Genomic DNA, 27,600 nt, shown 5'->3' with positions numbered 1-27,600 from the left:
AAGAAAGACATGAGTGGAGATAGAAGCTGTGCTGAGTTTTGCATACCCGTTCCTTCCCTTCCTCCACCCTTCCCTGACACTGTTATTCTAAAGATAAAAAGACAAAACCAAAACCAAAAACCAAAAACCAAAAAAAAAAAATTAAGTTTCTGTGATAAGAAATTCAGACCAAAAAGGAGAAAAGAAGAAAAAAAAAACGATGCCAACCACAATCCTGTGTTCTCTTTAGAATCAACCGTGTTCATTCCCCAGTCTGAATACTCAGTTGAAGAAGATGTGAGCGAGCTGTTCATTCCCATCAGGAGGAGTGGAGACATCAGCCAGGAGCTGATGGTGATCTGCTATACACAGCAAGGTAAGGTCCCTGTTGGGCCAAGTGAAATGATCTCCAGTCAGCACACCCATTGGCCTCTTCATTCCATGGGGCCTGAAGGACGGGCTTTGTCGTGGTTTTTCATAGACACTGAAACATTCCTTAAGAACCTCTTTGAGTCAGTCTGGCAGGAAGCTGCTGCTTCTTCCCTCAACTTTTGGTCACTTGGTTCGATTTAAGGTTGCAGGGAAGGGAGACCCACTGGAGCTGTTGTTTAGAGGTGGGGTCTGGTCTATGATGCAACCTGCTAGCATTCTCAAACAACCTGGGCTGTCTCAACATGTCCCAACCTTAGTGTGCAGCTCAGTGGCTTCCCTACAGTGCCAAAGGCTGTGTGTTTGATCCTTGGCACAACAAAAAGAAAGAGACAAAGTAATATGTATCTGAGGAGGACACACTAATTTAAAGCTAGTTTGTCTAGTAACAGCAGTGTCCTAAGAGTTTTCCTCTGTTGCGTGTTAGGAAAAGAGAACTCTCTATGAGTTCATAAGCAGAAAAAAAAGTGTCAGGTTGAATAAAAAACCAAAACTGATACTTTTGTACCTTTTATATGTGACTGTAAAACTTTATCCAACAGAAGACCATGTGGGCAATGAATCAGAGACAAAGCATTATCAATTGGAACTAGGTCAAGACATTATATAGACAAGTCATTATGTAGTGGGAGTGGATCTACACTTTTCTGAACATGTCTTCTTGATGAATATAAGAAGGTGTATGTTAATGGTTAAGTAAGAATGCAAGGTACAAATGCAAATTTCCATTAAAGAGCAATAGGTCCCCTTTGAGCATATAATTTTTGACATCATTAGTGTTAAAATGGCCAGGACAACTAATCTATCATGTTGGTGTTTGGTGAACTCTGGAGAGTATCACGGATTTAACTATCTTCTTGAAGTTTTTCAAGGTTTCCATAAGCACTAAATTCAGTTTTAAAAGTGCCCTCAACTTTAAAGAACAGCAAATGAGTATCTTTAAAATGTAAAACTCATTAATAATCATTGCAAACACATTCCAAAGTACTATTTTGCTTATATGGAAACATTCCATGAAAGGTAAATTTGCATAAGGCAAATTTAAGATTAATATACAAAAGTCATTAACACACAAATCCATTTTCTAGGGAAAAAAAAACAGTGGAAAAGAAAAAAGTCCCATAAAAGTTGTCGTCATCATGGCGGGCTTTCATGAAAATTCCCATTAATGTGTATGTGCTCTGAAAAGCTGGACAAAAGAATGATTCATAAAAGACTCAGTCTCAGCCTTGCACCCAGATGCCAGAAATAGCGGGATTACCTCTCAACCTAAAACCTAAAGCCAAACAAAGCCTAAAACCCAACAGACAGACAGAAGGACTGAGACAAGACAGAAAGCATGTGTCCTTGGCCTGGACATGGGATGCATTTGAATATTGAGAGATGCTATTTTGCCCTGTAGTGTTAATTTGAAAGCTTGTTGGAGGGGTGGTAGGAGAAAATACTGGAAAGTCAATATTGCAGTGTGTGAGGTCATTCTGAAGGAGACCTGTCCTAAAAAGATACTCTGTAGTCGTGATTCTGAAGGAAACCTGTGCTATAAGGATACTCTGTAGTTATGATTCTGAAGGAGACCTGTGCTATAAGGTTACTCTGTGGTTGTGATTCTGCAGGAGACCTGTGCTATAAGGATACTCTGTAGTTGTGATTCTGAAGGAGACCTGTGCTGTAAGGTTACTCTGTAGTTGTGATTCTGCAGGAGACCTGTGCTATAAGGATACTCTGTAGTTGTGATTCTGAAGGAGACCTGTACTGTAAGGATACTCTGTAGTTGTGATTCTGAAGGAGACCTGTGCTATAAGGATACTCTGTAGTTGTGATTCTGAAGGAGACCTGAGCTATAAGGATACTCTGTAGTTGTGATTCTGAAGGAGACCTGTGCTATAAGGATACACAGTAATTGCCACTGCAGTTCTGGGGTGTGGCTGTATACAGTTGCAACAGTTAAATACTGAATATGAAAACAACAGGTTTTAGAAACTGAAGCCTTTTGGGTTCTCTTGGCCCCTAGGGACAGCAACCAGCACTGTGCGGACATCCGTGCTGTCTTACTCTGACTACATCTCCAGGCCTGAGGACCACAGCAGCGTGATCCGCTTTGACAAAGATGAACGTGAGAAAATGTGTCGTGTGGTGGTGATTGATGACTCGTTGTACGAAGAGGAAGAGACTTTCCAGGTCCTTTTGAGCATGCCCATGGGCGGGAGGATCGGCAACAAGTTTCCGGGAGCCAATGTGACCATCCTCACAGACAAGGATGATGGTGAGTTCTGCTCGCTCTTACCTGGGACAGCAATGCCAGGAATAACTATCTATACAGAAAAAATGGAAATCAAATAGAATTAGGAGGTGCATGTTGATTCTCTGCTGGATTTTTATAGTGACTAAGGTCCATCAATCACGGACTACGTCAATCACTGCCCTTTCCTGATGTAATGTTTCCTACTGACTGGAGGCTACTCTATCAAGTGAGTGGTTACAGTCAATTTCCATGGGGAAGAATCGGCCTCACTTTATTAAGGTTCATTGATTCCCTTCTCCTTTTTTTCTAACTTTAATCCAAGTTTTTAACTCTATTTCACATAGAACCCCATAAGAAAGGCGGTTAAATGAATTACTGGGTGGGTAACAAATATATGGGAAGTTAGGTCTCAAGACAGGAGGAGCGGACATACTAGACCGCTCTTCCCCAGGGAAACCAAGTTACCGTGAAGCAACAACGCTTTCTGAAAAAGGTTCACGCTTTCCTGCGGGGAGGGAAGGAGCAGGGAGGGGGATGGTGGTGAACGATTTTGTGATGCAAGCAAAGGGCAGAAACAGCAGCACTGCCCTCCCCTCCCATGGACAATTTTCCGTCTCCTTCCCATTTTCCTCATGGCGGATCAAAGAGAAGGATGAGCCGTGCTGTGGGGTGTAGATGCAGAAGAGTCGAAAAGCCCGAGTAATCTTAAAACTCAGGAAACTGACAGCCATCTGTCCGGAAAGGTCTTTGATAATTAAGGTGAAGAAGAAGGCGTGAGATAAAGCCAATCAGGTGTCCCCCAGTCCCTCTGTGAAGTCTTTGTTCTATCTTCTAACCATCCTGTGGGCTACAGGGTGATGCCTTTGTGTTGCTGGAAAGGTTTAAAAGCACGGATCATAAATTTGGTGGTGACATTTGACAAGAGGGCATAAAAGGAAATTTTCCTTTCTTAACTTTATCACCTTGCTTTAAAAAAGAAAAAGAAAAAGAAAAAAGTTCTTCCAGCAAGTGCTTCACATACTAAAGTGTTCTATATGTATCTATTTATAATTTTTTAATTATACCTGTGGGAGGGCACCTAATTGCAGGTCCCTAAGAAGGCAAGAAGTGGTGGTCGGGTTCCCCTGAGCTGCAGTGACAGGTGCACATAAGCAGAGATGAGCAGCCCATGCAGGTGCCAGGAACTGAACTTAGATCCTTTGCAAAAGCAAAATACATCTTAACTGCATTCAGTATATTTAAAGCAAGCAATTTTATTTCAAAATTGGATCGCTCTTAGAAAGTCAGTATTTTAAATGTCCAGAACAAACTTAAGAACTGGCATTCAATTCCCATCTACCATCCAGAGAGCTCTTTCTCGTGTCCGATCCGCAATGGTTTAGATGAAGCAGGGTTTGGTTTTAAAGTGGAGAATCTAATACCTACTTTAGGCCAGGATTCTGTTGCTGTTGTTTGTAAAAGTCTTTTGGGGGGAAATTCACACATGTAAGTTTCATATTAAGTCTTAACAAGAACCAAGAGTGATATTCTTCCCCCTTTTCTATGGATAAGATGGAAATATCTATGTGTTAGGTGACTAGCTTATATTTATGCCTGTAGTCACGCAGGGACGTGGCGTCAGGCCTGCTGATCTATGCACCTCCCGTGCACTGTTCCCTGGGAAAAACCCCCTCTTGGAGAGAGGTGAAAGCCATCGACAGAGTCCTATCGTAGAGTAGTTGCAGATTTATTTTGTGATCCTTGGGGCTGAAGGAATAGGGTTTGAAGCTCTTGAGTTACAGGCGAGCACTGGGCTTCCTATTAATAGCCCTGAAACTACAGTCGGATTGATCTGCTAGTCTGCGTTCTCTGTCTGTCTCATTCCCTCCATTTCTGAATTATCACCCTAATCCAAATCACCCTTTGTCTTCTTTTATAGGTCTTAGTAACACCTTTACTAGAGCAACCCAGTTTCTAGTTGAGTGCTTCATGTTCAGTGCTGAGAAGCCATTGTGAATTCCTTTGACCTGCAGGAATTATCCCTGGCTCCTGTTTTGTTTAAAAAAAAAAAAAAAGGTAGATAGAACTCTGTATGCCAGACCTCCTTCTTCTCACACCAGGGTTCAAGTTCACATGTCCATATGTATTCGGGTCAGCAAGAACCCATGGCATGTTAACCAATTCACTTGATAGGATTCAGAGATACTCAAGCGGTCAGGTCCAGTAGCGTTCCCCAAATGGTACTCAACACCGCTATGATTCGTGCATCGAATGTCACCCCTTCTTAAGACTGACCACACTGACATTCAGGCCCTGAGACCTGCACTTAGAGCTCCAAGATCGGTTAGTCTCCATCCACTCATGGACATTTGCTCATGGCCAGACAGTTCTTGACGTCATGCTGTCGTCTTCTTCTTCTGCCATATAGAACCTTAGCTCATGCATAGATGTTGTCTGATATGAAGGAAAAATACTTTAATTAGGTCACTGTGGGGCTCACGATCCTATGCGGGAAGAGGAAGATGTGAGGTGTCATGGGCGGGTGAGATACACCATATGTACTGCATGAAAACATGCAGACAAGCCAACAGCAAGAGCAAAATGCCACAATGCCATGCCCATGTCTGTGAGAATGGGTAAAATGGAGGAAGCCTTAAGTAGCTGACTGTTTCTTAATGAGGAAATCGAGTCCTTGTAACTTTGTAACTATGGGGACTCAGAATCTTCTAAAACAAGATTGTCCCTCTGAGACATCATAAAGCAGCATTCTGTGTTTACCAAGTGGAAGACAGAGGTAATGATGGCGGGCAAACCCCTGAGACTCTTCACTAGGACCAAGTATCTATCACCAGTGTCACCAATGTCGACAATGTTTGGCTATAGGAACGTGACACAGGGCTATGCAGATACATCTGGCTAACATCTATGTTTTGCCGCTAAGAGACAGCTGAACTTCCTGGTATTTGGAAGAACTGACGCCTTACACGTTGTTGATCCATCTGACTTTAGAATATGCAGATATTCTACACATCCCCACCAGCATCCTCAGTGTTCTGTCCTTCCCCAAATTACAGTTCAAAGTGGCAGTACTCGTCCCTTACACAAAGTATTATTCAACACTAGGAATACTCCACTCACTCTACCGTCAGCCTTCAGAGTGAATGAAGGAACGTTGAAGCTGACCCCGTGGTCCGCCTTGGTGTGACAACCCTTATGGGGGCTTCACTAAAATGGCTGTCATCTTTGACCATTCTGGGAAAACTACCAGGCCACACAGAAAGGAGCAGCTTGTAGCAGCTGCAGGAGGAGCCCTGTGTTAAGTGGATCTCAGTTCACAAGTGCCCAATGGCTTAGGACATTAGAATCGAAAACAACACTTTTGCAGAAGAAAATGTTTTATGCTAGAAAAATGCATCATGGCAACATGTGAGTGAACTTGTTTGCGTTTGTGCAAAGCTGAAAGACCAGCTTGTCTCCTTTATCCCCCATTTTTCTTAATTTTAAGTACAATTATTTATATTAGAGTGAGATCCCACTAAGGGATGCCAAGCAGTCTGTGTAAGAAAGGGCCAGATTCAATCCAAGTAATAGCTTGACAAATATATTCTACGTTAGGTTTGCCTAAGTTAAAATCCTATTTTAAAACAAAGAATTGGGTGTGAGGGAATGAGTTCGTAACTGCTCAGAATATCCTTGAGTTGTGTCCATTACTGTTAATGGTACCATGAGTCAGTGAAAGCCAAAGTGGCCGGACACAGCAGGAGTGACTGAATGGGGTAACTCAAGGTTTCCTGGTCCATGGAAAAGATGCTACATATGGTACCCTTGATGCTAAGATGAAATAAAATAAAAGAGACTCAGGGAGCTGCCTGACCATTTAGAAAAGTGTAAGCCTGAAGTGGGTACTCACTGTGAAGGTTGTATCACTTGTAAATGGACACGCAGGCCCTTGACCCAGGCCAGAAACTTTCAAACTTTATAATCCGTTTGTGTGAGGTGGTGCCAAATATACCTACGGTTACCTGAGAATAGCTATTTGAAATTTGAAACAATTCAAAGGGGGAGGGGATAAGAAAGCAGGGTTCGATCAAACGCACAGGTACTTTGTAAGTTGGAACTCCTGAGACCTTGAGAGATGAATGAATTTAGACAAACAGGGAACAAAGCTAATTGTGATTTGACTTTACAGCTAAATGACATGGGAGAAATAGGTTACGGGGCACCGAGGAACCCAGCCAACCAGGGGGCCATGTTTTAAGAAAGATCTGGGTGAAGAACCACGAGCGATGATGGCAGTCGAGAGATGGAGGTTCCGTCTCCTCTAGGAATGAGCCACCTGATAGGTTCCCCAGTCCCTGCGTCAGCCATAGACACAGCTACTACTAGTAACACTAAATGGACCCATCCGGCTACATTTATATATACATATGCACATATATATTATATATCTATATGTAACAATAATAAGACAAAGATGGATTTGATAGATAGTCTTGGGGTATAGAAAGAGGTGAAAGGAGAAAGGGAGGGGTAGGGATGATGTGAATACAATACTTAAGTATAAAATTCCCCTAAGTAAAAAAAAAATTTTTTTAAAAGAAGGGTTTTACACCCAACTCCACAGTCAATGTCCTGGAATCTGCATGCACATTTGCTCCTGTCTGATCAGTGGTGCTTGAACCTTTTAGGAAAGCCATCTCCCCCCCCCAGCCCCCCTCTTTGTTTTCCTCTCTTGAAACATGACCTCACTGGGGTGTCCCAGCCTACAGCATTTTGTGGAAATTCGGTGACATGATCTGTAAGAAAGTACTTTAAAAGCTGATCCAGAGGTTGCAGGTTTAGTTCCATGGGAGTATGCTTGCCTAGGAAGGGCAAGGTCCTGGGTTCGGTCCTCAGCTCTTGAAAAACTAATCCAACAGAGAAAGGTGAGCTTTGTGGGTAGCAAGTCTGAGAACGAGGCTTGATGTGCCTACAGATGTGCCTACAGGTGCGCCTACAGGTGCACCTACAGATGAGCCTACAGATGAGCCTACAGATGCACCTACAGATGTGCCTACAGATGTGCCTACAGATGCACCTACAGATGTGCCTACAGATGGTTTGAATGAGTGTATTCGTCAAAGAGCATGGGGAAGTTTTTGAACAAGATTTAAAATGATCAGTATAGGGTTTGGGGATTACTAATTAGAGGGCAATAGAAAGCAGAAAGTTAAAACCACAGCAAACCCTGAGATGGCTAGCCCCACCCCCACCCCCATGTTAAAAGGAGGGAGGAGAAGAACTAAAAATATTCGTATCCAGAAAGTTAATGGAAGCTTCAAAGCACCGTCTTCTTCTGATAGGAATTTAAGAGAAGCAGCTTGGGGGAAAAGGTTGAAAAGGTGAAGTGAGAAATTCTCAGCTTTTAAATTCAATTTAATTTTTTATCATCTGCGTGAATGTTTTGCCTGAATGTATGTCTGTGTATCACATACAAGCCTAGACAGAGAGGTTGTCAGATCCCATGGAACTTGAGTTCCATGGACACCGTGAGCCACCATGTGGTGCTGGGAATGGAACCTGCGTTCTTGGAAAGAGCAGCCGGTGCTCTTCTCCACTGAGCTGTCTCTCCAGCTCTGACACACAGGAAGAACTGGGCAGTAGGCTAAGATTGATACAAAACCAAGTCAGACACTGAGTCATTCTATAAGTCAAGTCTGCAAAGATGACATTTCAAATCATGACCAGTGGGAGTCAAAGGGGAGAGGGGAGCGGGCACGGGGTGAATCCTGTACACCAGAGTTCACTGACAGGAAGTAGAGTGTGTAGAGGCCACAAAACAGACTACCAGAAACTGTTTCTACCAAATGTAATCCACAAGTTCATCTCAGCAACCGTTGCAAATAAGAACTGCTGCTTGTCACAGACTGAAACTTGTCTGAACACACAACTGAAGTCCATTACTGGATAGTACATTGTCAAACAAAGGCCTTTGTGTCCATCTATTTGTTTTAAACTTTATTATTAAAATAAAAAGTTGCAAGTTTAAAAAATATAAATATAAAATATAAAAATAAAAAAGAATATAGCCAGTGTGTGTGTGTGTGTGTGTGTGTGTGTGTAAACAGGTGTACATGTGGGTACAGTATATATAAAGAAGAGAACAAGAAAGGCTAAATATAAGGATGAGGAAGGACTGGATGCAGGTGAAGATATGAATTATGAAAGAGGATAGAAAGCTAATTGTCTCTAGCCCTGTTATGAACTTTTCATTTTTGGTGTCAGATAAGTAAATGCATATTTATTCAATAGTGAAAGTGTAAAATCCAACATGAAGTCCCTCAGCTTCAGTTCTCAAGGGAAGAAAGTTCCTCTGTCAGTGTGAGAGAGCAATTCACGAAATAGATGGGGAGAAAAAAGAGAAAGAAGAGGAGGACAAGGAGGAAGAGAAGTAGGCCTCTCCAGGTTCAGCCATTGAAGAACCTGCATTCTTAGGTCCCCATTTCCTAGCCCTCTGTCTTTAACTCTGGACCTCCCTCACGCAGGAAATTCCCCAGAGAGGATGGATGATGAAAAGATAAGGGAAATATGTCAGGGTCAGAGACTGGTGGAGTGGGGTCTGTAGCAGTTTGGGTCCCTTTGATTCAGCCACCAAAAGACCTTGCTGCCGGGGAGGTCCCCTGGTCTTTCTGAATCTGTAACTACAGCTCACTACTCCAGCACAGGGGCACTTCTCCCCACTGTACTCATGGAGGCTTGGCACGAAGCCACTTGGATCCCTTCTGCAGGTTGCCCGAGAACATTTCACCAGGATTACCAGAAAAGGAAAAGACTCCAGAGCTTTGTGTGAGAATGGCTAAGCACTTTGTCTAATTTACATGGAACAGTGACCTTCTTGCCCACAAAGAAAGCAAGCCCAGGAACTACGCACAGTTTACCCAGAGTGAACTGGGCTCGCAGAGCCTTGTGTACAAGCACGGGCTCTGCCAGAGAGGGTCGGGGTGGAGCCGTTGCATAGAAGTGTGCTCGGTGTTCCATCAGCTCTTGTCTCATTTCTTCAGGGCTTTATGTGAGGGGTGTGGGTAGGTAGTACAGCGCTTGCCTAATATGTAAAAGGCCCTGGATTCCATCCCAGCTTCACAAAGATACTACTTTATTTTCCAGGGTTTCATGTGTAACTTATATCCAGTGCTAGCATGAGCACCCACCCTGCTGGGCGCCTGAATGTCTTCTCATACTAGGCGTACATTTTGAAGGCACAGCCTGCCTTGGTTGACTGCGGTTTAATAACTCACCTAAGGGAAACAGCTCTTGAGCTCTGAGCCAGTGTGACCACAGCTCTCATGGCATCAACCTGTGAAACCCACTCCGTATCCTACTGGCAGTGTGCATATCAAACACACACATTTGCCTTCTGATCTGACTGTAAGAGCCAAAGGATTTGGGGCACCCTAGCACTAAATTTTGTCAAATGAAGCTATACACTCTGGTTTGTCTCCGGCCCCTGAATCGTCTAGAATAACGGACATGTTGTAGATGTTCAAATAAGTCGCAGATGAACCACCCTGGCTCACTCTCTACCAATCATAAGCCCTCTGGGATCCTCAGGAGAACGAGTTAGCGTCATCCGTCGCTTCACAACAAACACCAGCACTGCCTTTGGCAGCCATTTGGGTGAACCAGCCAGCAGAAGCCACTCTCTCTCTGCAGCCCTGGGCTTTGGCTCTCCTCAGATTCTTCCGGGCAGATAACACCTTGTGTTTGCGTTGTGCTTTTCATAGTGACACTGTCTGCCTGATACCCATCTCTTCTAACAGGAGTGCAGTTTCTGGCTACACTGATCTTGCAGACATCAGAAGTGTAAACATCCATGGCTTATTATTACGTAAGTCCTGGAAGCAGATCACTGAACGTCTATCCTTAAGATCTCAGACGGCGATGACTTCTATTTCAGTGTTACGAGATCACATAAATCTCAGAAGCAGCCTTTCAAACACCAGACTTTAAAATTTGTAAACATAGAGCTACTAAGGGAATACTTTATTTTCTAATTAATTGTGTGTGTGTGTGTGTGCGTGTGTGTGTGTGTGTGTGTGTGTGTGTGTGTGTGTGTGTTTTCCTGGTGCCCACAGAGGCCAGAAGAGGACATCAGATCCCCTAGAACTGTAGTGACACATAGCTCTGAGCTACCATGTGGGTTGAGAGAATTTTATAATAAAAAACAGAGGCTGGATAGATGTCTCAGTGGTTAAACGTACATGCTGCTCTTGCAGAGGACCTAGACAGGACAAGTCACAGACACCCTTAACGCCAGCACACGGAACCTGATGCCTTCTCTGGCCTTTAGGCACTCTAGTTGTGTGTATAACTCTCCCCAGCCGCTGTACATATAATTTTTAAAGCTGTAAAATGCACAAAAAAGGTTAAAATGCATAATAAATGGCTATCTTACTCCCCTTAGCTTACTCAGGTACCTTTCTTAGACAACCTAGGGCCACCTGCCAAGGGATGGCATTGCCTACAGTGGGCTAGACATTCCTACTTCAGTTTGCAATCCCGAAACTACCACCACAGACGTGTCTGCAAGCCTATCTGATGGAGTCCATTCTGTAGCTGAAGTTCCAGGTGTGTTAAACCGACAACCATTATTACCCGACCCACAGAAAGAAATACAGATGTGTCATTTAATAAAAACAGCTGCATCGTGCTGCAAGTAACCACAGTAATAGTCTACATAAGGATTATAAAATTGGCTAAAACTAAAAATGCCTTCATCCTTTAGGACATTTCTAAGCACTTAGACATCCGAAGCACTTAAGATTATGGATAAAACATTCCTTTCACACTTCTACAGAATTAAAAAAAAAAAAAACAATAGCTACCATTTCTCTTAGAAATAGGTCTTTATTCTGTGCCCCTGAAATACAATCAGCCCTCTAGATCCTCAGGTTCCACACAAACAAAACCGCCGTATGCAGATCGACGCGGTAGTAGTTGCCTCTGCTTTGGGCAAATATAGACGTGTTTTTGTTCTCTCTCATCTTTTTTAAAGTTATTTCCTTATATTTTATGTGTATGAATGTTCCCCCCCCCGTGTGTGTGTGTGTGTGTGTGTGTGTGTGTGTGTGTGTGTAAGAGAGAGAGAGTGAGAGAGAGAGAAAGAGAGACCGACAGTCAGTCAGAGACAGAGAGACAGAGACAGAGAGAATCGGATCTCCTGTGACTGAAGTTACACATAGTTGTAAGCCATGCTGTGGGTGCAAGGAATGAACCTTCACTTTAGAGAACCCGCCAGGTAGCCTACAGTTTCCCAAGATGCCTAGCGGTGACTGAGGTATCCTACAGTTTCCCAAGATGCCTAGCGGTGACTGAGGAATCCTACAGCTTCCCAAGATGCCCAGCGGTGACTGAGGAATCCTACAGCTTCCCAAGATGCCTAGCGGTGACTGAACCCATGCCTTTGCTTTCTTAGGTGTTTGCTAAATGCTTGTGTTGTTCAACACACTGTGCAAGATGACAAAGACTAAGAGATTGCTATGCACCCCTTAGCATGTTTCCCTATTTGGCCCCCGTTAAGTATCGCAAAAGCTCCAGGGTGCTAAAAACAGTGCTGAATGCAGATCAACCCTTTTCTAGAATTCGAACAAGAAGCTAGACACACCCATGCAGCCTGGCAAAAGGTAAAGTCTGGCTTACCACAGGAAGCTTTCTGAAGGTCTTGAAGCTTGTCCCTGACTCTCAGGAAGAACCTTCTTCCCACCTGCTTCAATGGAGTCATTCAAACTGACAGCTGGCAAGTGAATTTTCCATGAAAGCCTTGGGCTTTGACAATCTTTCTTTTGTAAAGACAGGATTGTACCATTGAGGACAGCACTTCCTTAGACAGGCCAGAAGTTCTCAAAAAAAAAAGAAAAGAAAAGAAGAAGAAGAAGAAGAAGAAGAAGAAGAAGAAGAAGAAGAAGAAGAAGAAGAAGAAGAAGAAGAAGAAGAAAAAGAAGAAGAAGAGGAGGAGGAGGAAGAGGGAAAGAGAAAGAAAGAAAGAAAGAAAGAAAAGAAAGAAAGAAAGAAAGAAAGAAAGGCTTGGTAGCTCTTTATGACAACGCTTTTTTTTTTTTTTTTTTTTTTTTTGGTTCTTTTTTTCGGAGCTGGGGAGCGAACCCAGGGCCTTGCGCTTCCTAGGTAAGCGCTCTACCACTGAGCTAAATCCCCAGCCCCATGACAACGCTTTTTAAAGTTAAATTTCAAGCCTGTGGGGAGTGGGGGTGTACACCTTTCCCTTATAGGGCTTAAACAGCTCTGTTCCATCTCCCTGAGTGTATTCCACAAACATTTGGTTTCACTGTCCCCCGCCCCCATTGTGTTACAACGTGAAGCTGTCAGGTCAGAAGGCCAACGAAGGGCTTGTTCTGGGTTGCCTTCTGTTTGTATAAGATTCGCTCTCATTCAGAAGAGTGGTTTTCACTGTCCACTCCCAGGAAAAGCTCAAAGGCAAATAAATAAGTAAACGTGAAAAGCCACAGATTTCCCACAGCCCCGGTGCTGTAAGTTGACCCTGGAGATGAGAGACAGAAAGGAAAGAAATGCCAAGGTTTGCTCTGTACCTGTGTGTGGTCTCCTTGGCAGGAGAAGGGACCATCTAGACTACCCAACACAGTTAAATGGGGGACAAAGGGCTGAGGCCACTTTCCAGGGATCACTGAGCCCTGGCAGATGTAATATGTGTTTTTGCTGAGCTTGATCTTGAACATTAGTTTCAAGTTATTTTCGAGGTCAGTAGACTTACCTTGTTCTGTGCCCTGGATTTGGTTCAATAGTCAGCCATTAGCAGAATGGCTTGATTAATTCTCTAGGGACAGGAAACTGTGACCTTGTTCAAAACATTTTCTCCCTTGGCTTTTCTAGAAAAGAACGTTGAAAACTCTCGTGTTGTAATTATGGGAGAGCTAGGAATTCAGCGGTGGGTGAAAACCACCTTTTCTTTTCTTTCTGTTTTAAAAGAGGGAAAAGACAACCCCATACACAGTACCACACGGGTGAGCGGGACGTCGCCCTGAGACGTCAAGAGAAAGCAAAGCAGGAAAGGGACTGTGTAGGCTCTAGCAGATAATCCTTGCCCTCTTCCTCCGTGTATGTCTGAGCATACTACCTGTGTGCCTGTGTCTGCAGAGGGCAGAAGACAGCATCAACTCCCCTGGAACTGGAACTACAGATGGTTGAGCACTGCCATGTTGGCGTTGGGAAATCAAACCTGGATTCTCTGTGAGAGCAGCAAGTGCTCTTAGCTGCTCAGCTCCAGCCCCCTCTCGCCTACATCCTCAATCATAGTGAATGATAACAATACCAGCCCTCCTTCCCCTCCCTGTCCACCCCAAAGTCCATGCTCATTTTATATGTCTATGGTTTACTCCTTATGTCGTCTTTCTTCATCGGAACAGCTCATACGACACCAAAGCCAGCTTCAAGTGACTGCTACACACCTGAAACTTGTTGTCTGTAGTCTGTCCATCCATCTCCCATACCTCTAAATCTCACCAGGCTGCTGCCTATCTTAAAACTGAGCATATCTTCTACCAGATATCTCCATGACAAGGTTCTGGTCACAGGGACCTGCAGAGCCTGGTCATTGACACCTGTTTTCCTAGCTCACTTTGTCCCCTCTCACCAAGGGCCATACTATACCATGCCGTGTGATGCCACCTTCAAGCATGAAAAGCCAGGGCCCCATCCACACTGCTGCTCTGCCCGAATCACCCTCCATACCACTCATGCCCCTCAGCCCTCCAACCCACTCATATCAGTGTCTAGCTTCTTATAATAGTATGCCACACTGCATTTACCTGAGTGCCAATAGTCCGATTAAAATGGCTTTTAGGTTTACAGTGCGTCTCAGTCCTTTTACACAGCCTTTCCTTAGAACTACCTCTCAACTCCATAGCCTACGAGGCTCTGTGGGGACCATCCGTGAGGTTACAAGCTCAGTCTGGTCTGGGAGAGTTTAAGCTTTGCTTTTTCATTCTCTGTCAGCTGCATTGGTTAATAAAGAAAATGGTTATAAATCAAACACTTTTAGTCATCTACCAAAGAATTAGCTTTAGAGACAGGCGGGTTACTGAGTATGGGTTATCTGTATATGAGATATATTGGTTATAGTACCTACATTTTATCATCTTGGGTACCAACAAGTTATGTAGCCAGAATGGTTTTTCTACTCCTACTTGAGAGAATTTTCTTCCTATTTGCCTTCTGATAAGGAATACGGACGGGTTATAGAGATGTAAATTAGGGGGAAATTACTTCAACTAGAACCTACACAAGAAGTCCTGATCCCCAGAGAAGGCAAAAGAGTGCGACAGAACAGTCAGTCAGGTGATCTGGCATCACGTGGTCCAGTTGGACTATCCTTGTGTTACAGAGCATGAATCTGAGAGTCAGAGAAGGTATTGTCCTAAGGTCAGGCTTTGCACAGTGGCCCAAGAGGTCCTGTGTTCCGAGCTTGGAGGAGAGAGGCCATTTGCCATTGCTACACTAACTAGAAAGCCACCCTCACAGTGGACAGCCACCCCTGAACAGCATCGCCAGGATCCTTACAAGAGGAGAGCACATCCCCCTTTGAGCCCGGAACCAAACAGAGTGGCTTGAGCTGTTTATTCTGGCTGCCAGCAGACTTGTTTCAAGTGTCATTTCTTAGCCAGTCTCTGCTGGACATTATTTATTTTTCCAGTGTCAGCCACATGCTCCTCCCCTGAGACCTCACAGAGGTTACATTTAACACTTGATTAGTTGTTGCCTTTCTTCAGCTGCTGGGATTCCCAGATAAATCAGCCACATGTCTGAGTCTTTGTCGATTGGAAGTCTTATGAATTTATCATTAGTTAGCAGCTATAAAAGTATTCCTGAGTAACTCGTGCCTGGTGAGTTCTGATGCGGGGGCAGCAGCTTGGAGCACCCTCTCTCCCTCTCTCGTTGTTCCTCCCCTTTGTTTCTTGAGTGAGAGTTGCATTCCCACAACTATACAAGTGCACATATAACTTAACTTTGTTTTGCCCTGCATAGAAAATCATTTCTTTCCTCCACGCAGCCATTTCTCATTATGCATCTTCAAAGAGAATCTTCCAAAACCTCGAACACCTAAGTATGTTTATTGCTCAACTTATTTAAACAGAGTCAAAGAAATTATCACTTGGCGGGAAGTAATTCACATCTTACCCTATTAGTATGTCGTGTTTGACTTCTGCTTGCTCTATAGAGATTGTGTAGCAAGTTGTTTAACGTCTCCAAGACTCAGCTTGATTTTGTCAACAGGAAGTGAACAATAATTACCTTGGAAGGCAGTTGTACCTTGTAAAGCACTGGAGGCAACTTACAACAAACCAGACATGTTTGGTGTGACCTGGAAAGGTGAACAGTCAAATGCAGCCACTGCATACGCTGCATTTTCACTGCAAAGCTGTAGATGCAGGCTTGGACACAGGTGCTAAGATTGAGCCCTGAGCTGTCTCTCCAGCCCCCCTTCCATGTTTTATTAAACGCATCGTGGTGGTGCAGTCTGGAAACTGAAAGATACAATGTGGGTTTGGAAAGATCCTAGTTTTCACCACATCAAAAACTTGGCTGCTCTCCGCCTGCGGCTGGCTTTTGATGCTTGCCTCAGTAGCCTTTGTCTTGTAAAACAGATGCCATGTTGACTCAAGACTTCTTAAACTAGTCTTCTTCCCAAATAATTAATTAATAATCCCAAATTGAGTTGTGTTATTGCCCCAAAAGTCTCAGTGCTGCTCCCTCTGTCCTCGTAATTGGAGTAATTGTACATTTTCGTCTGCCCTCCGAGGCACTAACGGGTATAAACAGAACATGTTAATTGGTAGATGGTCTTCCACTAGTAAGAAACAACAAGCAAGAGTCTTGGAAGAGCTAGCTAAAGATAGTAGGGACAAGGAAGTCTGGGGACACCAGTGGACCTTGGCTTGATGACTGGCAGATGGCCTCCATGGTTAGAATGCTAAAGTCCTTGCTGATCTAGTCCACTGGTGCTCATCTAGTCCACTGGTGCTAATCTAGTCCATTGGTGCTGATCTAGTCCACTGGTGCTGATCTAGTCCACTGGTGCTGATCTAGTCCACTGGTGCTGATCTAGTCCACTGGCGCTGATCTAGTCCACTGGCGCTGATCTAGTCCACTGGCGCTGATCTAGTCCACTGGCGCTGATCTAGTCCACTGGCGCTGATCTAGTCCACTGGCGCTGATCTAGTCCACTGGCGCTGATCTAGTCCACTGGCGCTGATCTAGTCCACTGGTGCTCATCTAGTCCACTGGTGCTCATCTAGTCCACTGATGCTCATCTAGTCCACTGGTGCTGATCTAGTCCGGTCCTCCTTTTGATTGTACATAAAGAATACAGTGGGATAAGAAGTTAATTATTAATTAAAAATGTTGGGTTGGCAGGACGGCTCAGCAGGTAAAAGCGCTTGTCATGTAGGCCTCATAGCTTGAATTTGATCCTGGATTCAACAGTGGAAGGAGATTAAAAAAAAAATCCTCTGGTCTCCACATGTATGCCATGGCAGGTACACACACACACACACACACACACACACACATATACACACATTCACTCATACAGGTGTCTCAGGTGGGCAGATATAATTCATTCATAAAATCTTAATTCATGCAAATACATAGTGAAAATTTTTCATTTGACTGTAAGCCAAATAGTCCCTTCTTCTCCACTTTACTGTTGGTAATTGTGCTTTTTACAGCAATAGAAAACAAACCAGGACAGCATCAAAACCTCCCAAGGGCTCTCTAGGCTAAAGACAAGTCCCCTGTATCATTTTCAACACTAAACCCAAAGACAGCATTGAAGCTTTGCCCAAAGACAGCATACAAGCTTCTATCCTTTTCTTTTTTTTTTTTTTTTTTTTGAACTGGGGACCGAACCCAGGGCTTTGCGCTTCCTAGGTAAGCGCTCTACCACTGAGCTAAATCCCCAGCCCCTATCCTTTTCAATTTTAAGTAAACACATTAGAGCTACAGAGCTTATTTGCCTGATGGCCCTTGTGCGTGCATGAGTAAATAAGACTTGGCTCCAGATGGTAATTACTGCTGGTACCACATCCTTTCATCTCAGGAGACACAGTGGAATTGTAAACACCGATCCAGACACCAGATATATATATATATATATATAGATATAGATATAGATATAGATATAGATATAGATATAGATATAGATATAGATATAGATATAGATATAGATATAGATATATAGATATATAGATATATAGATATATAGATATATAGATATATAGATATAGATATAGATAGATAGATAGATACATACATACATACATATATACATTGATACATTGATACATAGATACATAAACAGATACATAGATAGATAGAAAACTTCCTTTCTCCTCCTGGTAATAGAACTTGAATTATTTACCTTAGTCTTTGTTGCAGGTGTGTGAGCACGCCTTTCCCTTCACCCCCTTGTTAGCAAAACAGACTGCATGAAGTAAAAGTGTCTACTTGCAAGTCTGGCTTATGCTTAATGAACTAGAATAAGTCTACCTTGAGTGCCTGAACCTCTGCCCTTGAGTCTGAAGGATGAGCTGAGACCCTGTGTTCCTTTAGGAATTTCACACCTTCTCTGTGCACCTCTGGAAAACCTCCCTCCTGGTGAGGTCCTCCCATGATTTAGATATGACTTATCTGTCCTGAGCAGAGAAACTAAACATGTGCTCTGAACTGCTGTTGTCTGAGAAGGATGAAGTGCTGAGAGGGATGCTTTCAGTAATGCCTGGGTGGGGGCTGCAGACATCATGGTTTTATTTTTATCATCCTTCTGCTTAACAGTCAAGCTACTGCCTGCTTCCTTCGTTAAGTCTGTAGACGCTCAGGTCTGTACGAAGTTCAGGGTGCCGTGCATACTTCAGTGCCGAGTTAGGGAACTGAATGGGCTGTGTCTACTTTGCTTTGAATTCTAATGTGGATTATGTCTGTGACAGATTTAAGGTCTTCAGTTAGTATTATATATACCTAAGGAAGGGCAGGGTGATAAAAGCTTACCGGAGAGGCTCAGTGTCTTAGACAATGATCTCTTGTTGCACTGTGGTGGTTTGAATAGGTGTGGCCCGCTATAGACTCATGTTTGAACGCTTGGCTTATAGGGAATAGCACTATTAGGAGGTGTGGTCTTTTTGGAGTAGGTGTGGCCTTGCTAGGGGAAGTATGTTACTGTGAGGGTGGGCTTTGAGATCTCAGCCAGTTCTCTTCCTCAGCTCCCTCTCCAGCACCATGTCTGCCTGCATGCCACCAAGCTTCTTCCCATGACGATAAGGGACTAAACCTCTGAAACTGTAAGCCAGTCCAAACTAAATGTTTTCCCTTATAAGAGTTATTATGGTCATGGTGTCTATTCACAGCGATAAAACCCTAACTAAAACAGACAATGACCAAAGAGACTCTTATAAAGGAAAACATTTAACTGGGGCTTGCCTCCAGTTTCAGGGGTTTAGTTCATTGTTATCTGACAGGGAGTAACACATGCTAGCAGACATGGGCTAAAGAAGGTTCTACATTCAGATCTACAGGCAGCAGGAAGAGAGTCACTGGACCTGGCTTGGACTTAGAAAACCTCAAAGCTTGCCCACATGGACACACTTCCTCCAACAAGGATACACCTCCTAATCTTTGTCAAATAGTGTCACTCCCCTCCAAAGCGTTAAAACATTAGTCTCTCAGACCCACACTTATTCAGACTATCACACTTGGCAAAAGTCTTCCTTATAACAAGCCATTTGTTAGCACAGACAGGGCAGTTGTCTTGGACCTTGCCTTGGTGTCTTCTCCTGCTGGATGGCTTCACCCATTCACTCATTCCCTCCTTTTGATTGTAATGTATGTTAAATGTCCCGAGCACAGGGTTGGAGAGATGGCTCGGTGGTTTAGAGCACTGGCTTCCTTTCAAGACCTGGGTTCGGTTCCCAGCACACACGGCAGCTCACGGCCATCTGAAACTCCAGCTCCAGAGACCCCAACGCCCTCTACTAACCTCCCAATGCACCAGGCAGGCATGCAAGTGGTACACAGGCATACATATGGGCAAAACACTCGTTCACATAGAATAATTTTTAAAAAGTTCCAGTCTTTTAAAAGACTGCTCTTAGTCTGCTCTGCATAATGTCTGCAGCTCCCGGCAGCATCTGTAACTTGTTTACATACCTCAGATTTTGACCCAGTAGTAGCATGCGTAAGTCCATCCAAATTTTAGAACTCACAAGAGAGAATGGGAAATTTAAATATGACCACCAGCATTCTCGTTTCGTCTATATTGACAATGAGACACAGAGATGCCAATATCTTTTGATCAGTTAAATAAGCAAAGTGATAGGTATGGAGTGGGGCTGTTTTCTCTTTTTACTGCCGCTGTCTACTTTTGATGTTGTAGAAAGCACTGTGTTGAAGTCACCTCAGATTTTAACTGTCACCCTTACAACTGACAGTCAACCAATCTTCTTGTCACCCTCAGTGGATGGAAGTCAGACACCTAACTTAGCTGACCAAGGGAAAGCTTCATTTTAGAGAATTCATGTCCTGTGTTTCCTAATTCCCACTGCATTAAAGTGGGAGGATTTATAAGAAAAGCTCTGTCTCCAGTCCCACTGTCTCCAGTCCCACTGTCTCCAATCCCACTCCAGCTTTTCACTGAAGGCAACAATGGCAGTTGATTCTTTCTGCTTTATCTCCAGCTTAGTCATTATGCTCTCTCTCTCTCTCTCTCTCTCTCTCTCTCTCTCTCTCTCTCTTTCTCTCTCTCTCTCTCTCCCTCCCTCCCTCTCTGTTTTCATCTGTGAGCTACATGCTAAGCTGTAAGGTGCTTATGAGCCTTGCTTTACGGTTAATAGGACGCACATGAATGCACACGCCAACCACAGTCCTGCCCCCCCCATCCATCCCTACCCCCTCACCCACACACACCACCTCCAGCGTGCAGCTCCCTGGGTCTTTTATGACTGCATGATTTTTTTTATGATTTTTTTTTCAGCTCTATCTCTAATTAATGTGCATCTGTGAGGACTAGGAAGATGGGAGGTAACATCACTGCATTACACAGCTTTTCTTTAGAAGCCTAACCCGTTTGGTGCCAGAAACAGAGAGACTTAAAAGGGTGACTTGTTGGAGGCACGTGTCCAGTGCCTCTGTGATAATTATGAAAGCCTTCTGAGGGGAAGCTACTGAGCCTGGTTCAGCCATCTGTGCTCAGAAGACTCGTTTTCTGGCTTCTCCAGCCTGCACTTTTGCCCCTCCTTAGACGAGAAATGTAAGGAATGTGTTAGTCTGTCCTCCAGGTCTGCCTGCCTGGGGTTATAAGATAACACCTTCATCCACACACACCTTGTGTCCAAGTTGAAAGGATAAAGGGAGGGGAACTATGCTGTGGGCAGATTTATCATCTCCGAACGAACATAGGTAAATGTTTCCAAGATTGGTTTCATATGATTTAAGAGGCCAGGGGAGCTAGATGCTTCTAAATGTGCCTGTCAGATGAAGGGAGAAACATACATTTATATTATACTTCTTCTTTTTCTTTTTTCTTTTTTTTTTTTTTTTTTGGTTCTTTTTTTCGGAGCTGGGGACCGAACCCAGGGCCTTGAGCTTCCTAGGCAAGCGCTCTACCACTGAGCTAAATCCCCAACCCCTATATTATACTTCTTAATAAAGGTAATTAATTTGCAGATGCAGCAGCGAAGGAAGTTTGCCTCTGGCTTTTCCTGTGGTTTTGTTTTATTACAGGTGCTGGGGATCCAGGGTTTCATACGTGTTAGGCAAGTGCTCTCACTGAGCCCACCATACACACACACACACACACACACACACAGCCACAACCTGGGGTTTTTCTGAGCCATTGCGAAATCCTGTAAGATCTCACATAATGTTTAAGATTCCCTTTTGGTGCTGGGGGAGTTCAATCTAATTCTCTGAAATTTAGCACTAAATTTAACGTTGAAGGTGCTTTAATGATGCTAGGAAGGCATGTGAGCTGTGTGTTCTTAGACGAACTCCTCTTGAATCTTGTAGAAATAAAGACCAAAAAGTAGACTATCTACACGTGGTCTCTTGAGTATTTACTTTGGTTTGTGGCTGCTTATAGAATAAGCTCTCAATAAGGGGACGTAATGCAGTTTCCTATGAGGCTATCTATATTTCAATTGTAAGTATTTTTAAAAGTAATTCCTCTGTTTCCCCTAGTCATTGACTGTCCTTCAGACCTCTGAGCTGAATCGAGAGTCCAGGGTTGATCATAGAGAGAATCTGAGAGGAGGTGATCACAGACTCATCACCAACAAGGAGGAAGTGGAGTTCCTGAAGCAGGGACCGTGGAGCCCAAGTAGCATTCGCATTCATAAGGACAGATGCTAACCTCTCAGAATGGGGTTATTTATGCAGTGAAACCTCAGTCTGAATAGAGAAAACCCAAACCCCTACAAGCAGCCAGTACCCAGCCCTGCTCTCCCTAAAGCCTTGGGGACATTGTTTTTTACTAGCCTAGTTTGTAGATTCTAATCCCTCTAGTTAAAAATGGACTCAAATACTCTGAGTTAACTCTAAATCCAATGGACCAGAAGGAAGTGTAAGGTAGATGCCATCTCTCTGTCCCATGGTTGGGTCTTAGTGAGGAACTCAGAAAATGGATACTCAGGCAAAACTCTAAGAACCAACAAAGAGTGTTATGCGTGTGTGTTTCATCTGGTTGTATTTTTCTGGCTAAGCTTCGAAGGGCACCTAGAAGCCATTTATGACCTACATATGGCTTTATGGATGTAACTCAGTTGGCACGCAGAGCCCCTGGTTCACTGTCCGACACCACAAAACACAGTGACATAGATATTTGCATCTGTGAAAGGCAAACCCCATCATGTACGTCGTCTCAGAGGTAGATGATAAAAGAGTAGAAATAACAGCGATGGTGTCTGTGCCCCTGTTAACAGAGCCTGCCTTCTACTTTGGGGATACCCAGCATTCGGTGGATGAAAGTGCTGGCTACGTGGAGGTGCAGGTGTGGAGGACGGGGACCGACCTCACGAAGCCTTCTAGTGTCACGGTGAGGTCCCGGAAAACAGAACCTCCCTCTGCAGACGGTGAGCAGTCTCCTACGTCAAATTAGCCTTTCGTGTTGTTCCTCAGCTTCCAACTACTGAATGAACAGTTCCCCTGAATGAAACATTCTGAATGGATGTAGCATTGTAAGGAAAGGGATTTCAGAACCTCGAACCAGAGTCTGGGTTGTAACTTAAGATTCAGAGGCTAAAGTGTGATGCCCACGTTTGCACGGTGTGGTTCTCTGCTCAGCAAAGCTAACATGGTCAACTGTTCTGACATATACAGGGGAGTACTTAGGCCTGCCATCTTCACCGAATCTAACGGTGTTCAGGAGGGCATCTTCATGCCACATCCTCGTTTTAACCAAGTGTCCCTGTAAATACTTCGGATGGAGCAGGATGCCCTTCACACACTGTTATATAAATTGTCCTAGCTGGGAGAGCCCCGCTTCTTATTCCGGGCTCTGAAACTCTGGTAATGCATACTCCTAAGGACAAACACGGGGCTTAAAGTTTTCCTTTCCTTTTTTTTTTTTTAACTGACTGACAATATGATTTCGCTCATATACATCTATTCATCCTGTGTGACTAAAGTGTGACATAGTACACACATATATCATGCAGGCCACCTGTCACCACACAGAATGGGTAAGAGCTGATTCATTTAAAATTCCATCCAGAGGGCCTAACTTTGTTCATACAATGAACCACCATTGCGCCTTGCAGGCTGCACGTCTCTGTTCATATTTGTTTAGCCAAATTATTTCCTTTTCTTTCTTCTTTTCCCCCTTTCTTCATTTCATTTTCATTTTTTAATTTTTATATAATCTCACTGTATAGCCCTGGCTGGCCTGGAGCTTGCTACATAGACTGGGTTAATCTCGAACTTGTTATATGGACTGGGCTGACCTTGAACTCTCAAAGATCTGCCTGTCTTTGCTTCTTGGGTGCTGGGATTAAAGACATGTGTGACCAAGCCAAGCCCCCAAATTATTCTCTTTTTCTTTGTTTTTTCTTTTTACGAGACAAGGCCCTACATATCTATGGTTGTCCTTGGACTGCTATGTAGACCAGGCTGGTTTCAAACTCATAAAGATCTGCCTACCTCGCCCTCCCAAATGCTGGAGTTAAAGGTGTGCACTACCACACCAGACAAACTATTCATTTTTAAGAATGAAATTCAAATCAGAGTTGAAGGTGTGCATGAAGAACAATAAGTGCAAAGGAAACAAGGAAACATTTTTGTGTGTGTGCATTTGGTTTTTGTTCAGTATTTCAGATGCTGGAGACTGAATTCAGGGCTTTGCACATGCCCAGCACACAAGTCTCACTTACACCTCCAACTGTGAGAAATAGAAACTTTGTCTTAATGAACCAAAGACGGATGCACGCAGAGTTGTACGTTAGAAGATAAAATAGGTACAAAATGAAAATGACTCTCACTGCCTGGAGTGAGTGTGGGTGACAGAGAACCAGCACTGAAATGTACTCAGTTCTAACTTTTTCGGGTTTATGCCTCAATAAAAGTCACTCCAGAAACAGAAATAAATAGGTATTTATGGATATGTGCAAAACTTAAAAGTATTTATTTTATATGTAATTTTTCCCATGCATTTGATCGATATTCTGATTAATTCATAACTGGTTATTAAAGGACTTTAATAACGATGGAAAAGGAATAACATGGAATGCAAGAGTATGTGATTAAAAGCCAGCCATTGGCCATGAGGTTTAGAACTGTCTTAGATTCACTAAATCAATAACTATGCAGACACCAACCGGTCTTTTCTATTTTGTTAATTACGCCTCTCTGTAGGATTTGCTGTTCTCTGTTTCTACAACATTATAAAGTCATCTATGTAATTTCTTTTTTTTTAATTTTCTTCCCATGTAAATAATGTATTCATTACGGTTTTAGCTGGAACAGATTATGTGGGAATCAGTCGCAATTTAGACTTCGCACCTGGCGTCAGCATGCAGACCGTTCGCGTTGTCATCCTCGATGACCTGGGACGACCAGTGCTGGAGGGAATCGAGAAGTTTGAACTGGTACTTCGAATGCCTATGAACGCTGCCCTTGGCGAACCCAGCAAGGCCACCGTGTCCATAAATGACTCTGCCTCAGACTGTGAGTGACTTTAGACTTTACAGTTATAAGACTGAATGTATATTAAATGGCAGGTAGGTGATAGGCATTTTCCAGGGCTGACATTGTAAAGGGCTGCAAACCAGGTGGCTTGGACAACAGTCGCTCACCACACTGTTAGGGAGAGGCCTAAATGAGCGTCAGCAGACTTGGTTCCTTCTGAAGCCACAGTGGGAAGATGGCAAAGGCCTCTCACTGAACCGTAAGTGACCATCTTGACCTTAGGCCTCTTCCCATCATTTTCCTCTTCAGATTCTGCATGACCGGTTCTCCCTTTGAAGTATTGGACTGGAGTCCATCCTAATGACCTTTTATCTTGATTACCTGCCTATTCTCAAGGCACTCAGGGTACGATTTCAACATGTAAGATGTTGTCACGGGAGACACTATTCACTCTATTCAGATACTCTATTCTTTTCTATTCCTGCTCATTTTGATAGAATTACAGTCTTTAAAGATTAACCTTCTGTTTTAAAGAACAATGTGGTATTGTCATGGGTGTCTTGAATGGCTCAAACTTTCTTCACCACATGGGCAGACAGAGCAGTGTGCTTCTTCATGAACCTATGAGCATCCATGGTCTTTATCCACATCTTACCATTCTGCCATCTCTGTCACCCAGCCACACCTCAGATTTCTCTAATCAAATGTCAAGTACACTGTTATTTTGTGACACTACTCCTAAGGAGATCAAAGTAAGGTTACCACCAGTGTCCAACTAATTGAACCTATAAGTAGTTCTATTGGGGTCACTTACAGGAGCAGAAATGACTCTAATACAGCTGCAGCACCATAGCCCACCCCAGCATGGGTGACAGCTTACAAAAGCTGGGACCCTGGAGCACACTGCACAGCCTGCAGGCAGCTCAACAGGTTGGAGATGTCAGGATAGGAAAGTGACCATCAAGGTAGCACTTTCTAAAGTGGTAGGAAAGTGTCTCTTCTAGGTGTTGTGCTTGGTCTCTGCCTCTTCCAGTCAGCTCAACTTCTCTGGGAATGTCTCTACTTCTTCTATATGATTGGGAAGTGTGTGTGGGGGGGGGTGTGTGCAGGACAGTGAATCTGGTCAGTTTCAGGGACTTCCTGGAGTCTTTGAGTTGTTCACTCCTAGAACTTAAGAAGCTTCCTTGTATGATGTGGTGTTTCACCTCCACTCAGAACATCCTGTTGCTCATCTCCCTTCTGAAATTCATTATCTCAGTGAGATTCCCTCCAAAGTCGAGGCTTGTCTTGGAGGAAATTGCTACACAAAAGTTGTTTGTAGCAGGCCTCTCTAAATATCACCACTAAAAACAGAAATCTGGACATTTTACTACCATGATGCTTCCAAGGGTGCTTGGAAGAAAGGAACTGGTCCTCAGTAAGACCTGTGTATGGATGGCCTAGCTTTGGTGTCTCCTAAAACTAGCACACACACACACACACACACACACACACACACACACACAGAGAGAGAGAGAGAGAGAGAGAGAGAGAGAGAGAGTCTCACCAGCTTTCCCTACCATTCCTGCATCGAAGGTAATGATGTGTACAATGGTTTATGTTCTTCATATCAAGAACATCTGAAAATCTGAAAGCATGTGACACAAACACCTGAAGGCCTCCAGTTTTATCTACTTCCTAAGCTGTCCCTGCACATGCTTATTCTACAAAAGAGGCTGATGAATATCACAACAACAGGGGAATAAAAACTCTTACAGTGGTCTCTGGAGGTAAAAACATTGGCAAGTAACTGGGAGTGAGCTGCTACTGTTCTCCTTTATTGTCATATTCTCTGCTTTAAACTGTATCTTCTAAAATGTTTTTAATCAAAGGACATTTCTGTTCATTAAGACCCATGAGTTTTTGGGTTCTTTTTTTCATAGTGCCCAAAATGCAATTCAAAGAAAGAGTGTACACTTGCAGCGAAAATGATGGACACGTGGTTGCAATGATCTACAGGAGTGGTGACCTCCAGCACAGGTCTTCTGTGAGATGCTACACGAGGCAGGGGTCTGCCCAGGTGATGATGGATTTTGAAGAACGCCCAAATACCGACATTTCCATTGTCACATTCCTCCCTGGTATGTGTGCACTTGAAAATGGTTTAGATCTTTTATCATAGTTAATTATTTTGTGTGTACGGACATGGGGGAGGGGCGTGGGCATGCCAGAGGCTGACAGGTGAAGTGAGAAGATGAGTCTTAGGAATTGGGATTTCTCTCCCTTCCTCCATGTGCATCTGGAGGATGGAACTCAGGTCATTAAGTTGATGGTCACAGTTCCTTAAGCCCTTGAAATTTCTACATGTAATTTAAGGGCACCAAGTGTGCACTGGTCAATGTGTACTCCAGAAAATCCAGTAAAATCAAGTTTCCAGATTTTCCAGCAACCTTGCAACGTGAGTTTATGTGCACTAAACAACAAGGTCTATGCACTGGGACAGATTAAGTAGACAGCCTTGGGCTCTCTTCATTAACCTTTTGATTCCTAATCGTGTATTTCATTGTTAGTTCAGAACTTAGCAGACAAGAACTTATCAAATGTGCAAATGTCACAAGGCTAGAAATTAAAGTTAGCTTTGAAATGCTATTAGGAAAAAATGTATCTCACCCTTTCGATGTATACCAGTGCCCTCAGATTTTTCCCTACTTTGTCATGACCGTGTAATTTTGTGGAATAAATCCTAATGAAAAGAAGCACAGATGTGGAAAGTTTTACTTACATTGGTGGAGTATTGAAAACAAATAAGTTATCAA

General features: G+C 43.5%; 1 protein-coding gene across 1 annotated transcript in view; it reads left to right on the top strand.

Annotated features, from left to right (window-relative positions):
* Frem2 (FRAS1 related extracellular matrix 2) overlaps window positions 1–27,600 on the top strand; it is a 137,969-nt gene that overhangs the window by 80,763 nt on the left and 29,606 nt on the right. The window contains 5 exon segments of the mRNA NM_001245978.1: window positions 230–355; window positions 2,420–2,671; window positions 22,606–22,755; window positions 24,635–24,844; window positions 26,728–26,925. Of these exon segments, the coding sequence (NP_001232907.1) occupies window positions 230–355; window positions 2,420–2,671; window positions 22,606–22,755; window positions 24,635–24,844; window positions 26,728–26,925 (936 nt within the window).

Source organism: Rattus norvegicus, chromosome 2, assembly GCF_021556685.1.
Source record: "Rattus norvegicus strain SHRSP/BbbUtx chromosome 2, alternate assembly SHRSP_T2T, whole genome shotgun sequence".
Classification (NCBI taxonomy): domain Eukaryota; kingdom Metazoa; phylum Chordata; class Mammalia; order Rodentia; family Muridae; genus Rattus; species Rattus norvegicus.
This window is presented reverse-complemented; position numbering and strand designations above follow the sequence as displayed.